Source organism: Nelumbo lutea, chromosome 1 (assembly GCF_056320005.1).
Source record: "Nelumbo lutea isolate HS-2025 chromosome 1, American lotus-T2T, whole genome shotgun sequence".
Taxonomy (NCBI): Eukaryota; Viridiplantae; Streptophyta; class Magnoliopsida; order Proteales; family Nelumbonaceae; genus Nelumbo; species Nelumbo lutea.
In genome coordinates, this window is record NC_142684.1 from 189,633,022 (window position 1) to 189,638,226 (window position 5,205).

At 40.3% G+C, this 5,205-nt stretch overlaps 1 protein-coding gene across 1 annotated transcript; it reads right to left on the bottom strand.

Moving 5' to 3' along the window:
- Positions 1-370: 370 nt before the first annotated feature.
- On the bottom strand, positions 371-3,680 carry LOC148879972 (uncharacterized). Its single transcript, XM_088961760.1, has 6 exons — positions 3,369-3,680; positions 2,119-2,711; positions 1,617-1,809; positions 1,317-1,381; positions 992-1,202; positions 371-874 (listed from the first exon to the last, which is right to left on the bottom strand). The coding sequence occupies exons 1-6, from the start codon at positions 3,543-3,545 to the stop codon at positions 512-514; spliced, it is 1,602 nt and encodes a 533-aa protein (XP_088817886.1). The 5' UTR covers positions 3,546-3,680; the 3' UTR covers positions 371-511.
- Positions 3,681-5,205: the final 1,525 nt, after the last annotated feature.

Sequence of the window (5,205 nt, forward strand, 5' to 3'; positions counted from 1 at the left end):
TTCTTTAATTTGGCTTGATCCAGTCACAGGAAAACGCAATTTTTTTTTGTCTAATATATATGCTCCATTTTAAATTTCTGTTCGTGCTCTTCATCTTCTTCCCCAACTACACTGATGGTTAGGCTCGTAGCCGCTACAACCTACAAATACATCAAGCATGGCATAGAGGGAATGGACCTAGAAAATCCACGCTATTTTCCATTCTAAACTTCAACAATAAAACGTTTCACATATCCCTGTTACTTGTACAATTTTTATATCGATCTTTACCCTTTAATTCATTTCTCTTCTTAGATCTGATAAAACAAAACAAAGCAAGCAGACCAAGCTAGCTGATTTTGGAAGCATAATAGAGAAAGGGACAAAAATGTGGTAACAATCAAATTCTTATTTTTCATCATATTAGTTATCTTCGATGATCTGAATATAAATATATATAATTGCTTCAATTGACTAGGTAATTTACGAAAAGTTGATGTGAGAAGTATAAAGCACTAAAAGCAAGACCCCTTTAGAGCTGCTTATTTTGGCTCTCCCAGAATTTCTTCTCCCATGTCTCCACTTGCTTGATTGAATTAGCTTTTCTCCTCAGAGAAGTTCGAAGAGCCAGAAGGTCAAAGGGAGTTGGCAAGGCGCAAGGTTTTGTATAGGTAGGAGACTTCACCATGGACTCCATCATAAATTTCTTCGTTAATCCGTCGGCATGGCAAGCCATTGTCTCGGAACAGAGTTCCACAGCTTGTGGAGGTACAGTGGGTTTGTATGTTAAGAGCTTTGCATATTCACTCAACAGATGAAACATGTAATCGTACACATAATCCATCTTTAGCTCCTCCTGTACTAAGTTGCTTGCTGCCTTTCCAATGGCCTGTGCCTGCAGATAAATTATAGTACGTACACGAAAATATGAGATTATATAGGAAGAAAAATAGTAGACGAGACGAGAATGAATCTTCCCATGGGTTGAAAGATGGAATAAATTAATACTAACCTTCTGCTTGTGACTGTTGCCCCAGTCGACGGCAAATTTAATGGACCTGCACTTGTCGTCATCCCGTATGGGCCAGTAGTGATGTACAGGTACTAGGCTTCTTGAGAAGAAGTCGTAGTATTGAGGTTCCACTATCAATGTCACTGAATCGCAAGCTAGGATGTATTTCTCACTAACCGACCAAGCTGATCCTTCTATGTAAATCTTATATCTACATAATGATGAATTTGAAGAGGAATTAATTAAGAAATAGTGAAAGCTTCGACATTATATAATTTACAATACCAGAAAATAAATGATGTGTAGCATATTGACATTATATTACCTATGACTGCACTGTTTTGCTAAATCGGATTGCTTGTAACCTTGATGAAGTTCTTGGATCCAGTCCTGCAAATGGTGTCTTTTAGTACTGTGTCTAGATATAGCAAATTAGAAACGTTCAAATATGGTCTAATGTAGCCCAATACCCGGTCAACCCAGTAATACAAAAAAATGGTCTGGGCCCGAGCCCATATCACCAGAGTAATGAGATGATTTTAGTCTAATGGTTTGTACTCAACAAATAGAGTAATATAATTAATGGAAAGAATATAATGATGGTGAAGATGTAGAAAGAATGAACCTGGGCATAGAGGCGTGCATTCCAATCATGTTGGTGGGAGACGTTGCACTTGAGGAGGTCTTGCCTTGTCGCAGCCACCGCCGGATTCCCCTTCCAGTAAGCATATGGTTCCCTTTGCATCCATTTGGTCCTCTCATTTCCCTCTCTCAATTCCTTCAATAGTGACTCCCATGGTTTTATATTGATTTCTGGCCTGCACCACTATCTTCCAATTACTTTCGTGGAGCCAGACTTCGACTTTTTGTTTATCTACACGTCACATCTTCCTATTTCTAACTTTTAAGTTAATGGACCTATGTGGTTGCAGTCCACATGGATGATCGATCTTTATCATCCACGTACATGGCGGGTTCCACCTTTATGATGGCTCTCAGTCTCATGATGTTGGTAAATGATTGAAACGTGTTTTGTACTTTTATTCTATATTTTATAAAAAATGCAAAAGAAATAAGGGAAAATTAAAAAAAAGGAGAGATAAATAAGAAAAAGCTGTTTCATTTACCAACCCCAGAACGACCAGTCAGGAAAAACGATATCCAACGTTCTATGATCTCCACAGTAACGAAACAACGGTGGTGGGGCCGTCGCATTTGGTCCTCGATAATGTTGTGATTTGATGACCGGCCAGTCAACGCAATCGAACATCAACTCCAAGTCCGGCAGCTTCCCCGGATACCTCCTAAGAAGCTGTAAGATCCCCCATAACGTGAACACGTCTCTAGTCTGAAACGCCCTCTTATATTTCTCAATGTAAGCTCTTCCCCTCACGATCACCAGCCTAAAATTCGCCGTCTTTTTCGCCCTCTCCACCATCTCCTTCGAAATTCCTCTGTCCTTCCATGGCCTTAAGTCTTCGTAAATCCAGCGAAAATATTCCGGGCATTCTCTACTGGGAGAATTATCATCGTCTGCTTCAAAAGCTTCCGAATAAATCACAGGGCAGGTTTGTGTCAGGTTTCGGGCCGTGCAACTGAGTGGGAGCTCAAGTTTCCTACGCGGTTTCTTGAGGTTCTTTTGAATCTGGAGGGAAGTTTTGTGAATTGCTTGAGAGCTTATTATCCCTCCCTGCGTTGAAGTCGAATCGCCTGAGATTGACTGCAAAAGTAATTCAATCAATCAAAAGTGTATCCTGGCCGTAGATGCATAAAGTGAGGTGAGATTCGGAAATCCAACGGCCTGGAATTTTAGATGTAATATAATAAACAATAGGGTGTATCATCATCACCCTTTTTTTTAATTAAAAATCAAATCTAAATTCTTTTCCAGTAAGGAAAAAGCGGAAAAGCCGGGAAGCCCGGCCCCCTATATAGTATCGTGTCAGTCGAGATCAAAGTATAAATAAAAGATGGTGGGACCTAGTCTTCCATGCGTAGGACACGTGGTATGTCCAGAGACAATCTTCTATTTTTTTGTCTAACTCTAGAAAACGACCTAATTGAAAAACAAGAAACGGACCAAAGAGATGTGGCTCATTAGGTTAAAGCCTAGTAGTCATTTCAATTTTCAATTGAAGAGGGGAGAGAGAGGAGTGAGACCTAAACCGAGACTCACTGCGCATGTTGGGAGGAACCGGCTCCTTCGTGAGTCCAGATACGCTGGTCACTGTTCAGTGGTTACTAGTCTAATACAGTAATACGTACCTATTAGCGGGATCAGCCGAGCCGAATGATACTTGTCGGAGACTCGGGAAGCTTATTAGTTAGGGGTATTAGTAATTTGAATAGGGTTTTAAGAGTACTTGGCACTACTTACAGCGGCAATCCAGTGAGCTGAAATAAAAGCGCCGATAAGTAGGATGAAGCAGAATAGCAGAGAGGTTTTAGCAGGTCGCTTCTTTAATGGCCGACACAACTTTGCTGAAGAGAAATGTTTATAAAATTCAGATCCGTGCCAGAAATTGTTCAGCAGACTTTGCATGTTTTCTCCCATACCTTGCTTAATCTCTTCCTGGATCTCTGATTCTCCTGCAGAACTACCACAATAAGAACATTTCAGTTAACTGCACTTTTCTTGTTAAGTTTAATGCATCTTCTTTGATTGTAACAGCTCAGAGCATTTTCTTTGGAGGCCGATCCATGAAGCCATGAAGTTTGTAATTACAATTCTTCCAGCTGATGTTCTGCGATGGTTTCTTTTCCTTCTTGTAACTTTTTGTTTCGAGAACTTTTGAAGACGATTTCTGCAAACAAATAGAGGAGCGCTTGGTACAACTTCTCAGAATTTCAGTCCGAAAAGGCTTTCCTTTGCTATGGCGATAAGCTTCTAGATGGACTTCTTATTTTCCACTCTTCCTTTCCAAATTCTACCGAACTGATCGAAAGTTTTCACCTGAACAAACTCACCATATTCATTTGAATCGGAGAAAAAAAAGAGCTCGAACATAACTTGGAAGAAAAGGGAAAATAAAACAGCATCGAGAAACTGCTTTATCCATAAATATGAGAGAGCGGAAGGGTCTTAAAAGAAACTTACAGCAGGGAGGGAGAATCTCCGCCAAACTGAAACTGGGACTCTGGCCTCCGGGTCTGGGAGCATAATATAAAAGGAATTATAGGTTCTAACAGAAGCCTCTCTCACTCTTACTACTCTCTACTTACATTTATATTTAATCTTTAATATTATTATTTACTTTCTTACGGACCTAAAATTTGGTTAAAAAAAAAGGAAAAACGAAAAAGATTGAAGATTCACGTGAATTACATTAACTACATAGTTCTATCCATGTAGTCAACGACTAAACCCTAGCAGACAAAAAACAAATCTCTGCATATTGATGATCTCCTATCGATTAGTAGAATACATTGGGTATCATCTCGGGACTTGTATTAGAGCATCTCCGTTGAAGCTCAGTGCATCTTTTCAATCCAACGGTTGTAGTTCTAAGACAATGCGTGTTTGGGCCCGCTTAAGGAGAGCAACGGCACTTAAGCTCTCAAAAAGGGAGAAAGGTAGCAGGGACCAAACCAAATAGTGGAAGGTATTACACTATTATCTCTTGGTTGCTGGGCCACAAGGCCCACAACAGGACACTCATTACAGCTGCGTGGAACGCTTTAGATGATGGGGGCCCAACATGATGGGCGTCATCAGAATAACTTCGATCGCGTGATATGTTGGAATTTAAATGGGAGCTTACTGTGTGACTTGTCTCTTGTAAAAGGACATGGTCGATCATGTTCCAAGCTGATGATTGGTCCAGATTATGTTCAAGTCATAATTCATTAAATGGTGACTCTCGCCACAGTGCACGCATGGCTTGTTATGGAGGACTCAATTCCATTTAATGGAGGATCATATTGCCATACTCCATAACTTTTTCCATAATATTAAGCTATTTCAGTATGCCTACTGTCTGCAGTTTAAAACTTTAAAACAAAGCAACAGGGACCCAATTTGGACGCCCCAACATCAACAATACAAAACTTTGGACTGGGCTTTGCCCAAGAATGGCCCTTGTCCAAGTTTTACCTGGGTTGAATTTTTTGGGCTTCAGACTGGGCTTTTCCATATTCCCATATAGGCTTCATTTAAGCCTTGGTACTCGGTAGTCCAACAACTTTCGCTGTACAAAGGCAGCGTTTACAACAAT

Bases quoted from the DNA above. Each gene is read 5' to 3' on its own strand.
- LOC148879972 (XM_088961760.1), bottom strand. From the start codon at position 3,545: ATGGGAGAAAACATGCAAAGTCTGCTGAACAATTTCTGGCACGGATCT. The intron at 2,712-3,368 runs GTAAGTAGTGCC...TTACTTTTGCAG, and splicing joins CAGCTCACTGGATTGCCGCT to TCAATCTCAGGCGATTCGAC. The intron at 1,382-1,616 runs GTTCATTCTTTC...CACCATTTGCAG, and splicing joins ATGCACGCCTCTATGCCCAG to GACTGGATCCAAGAACTTCA.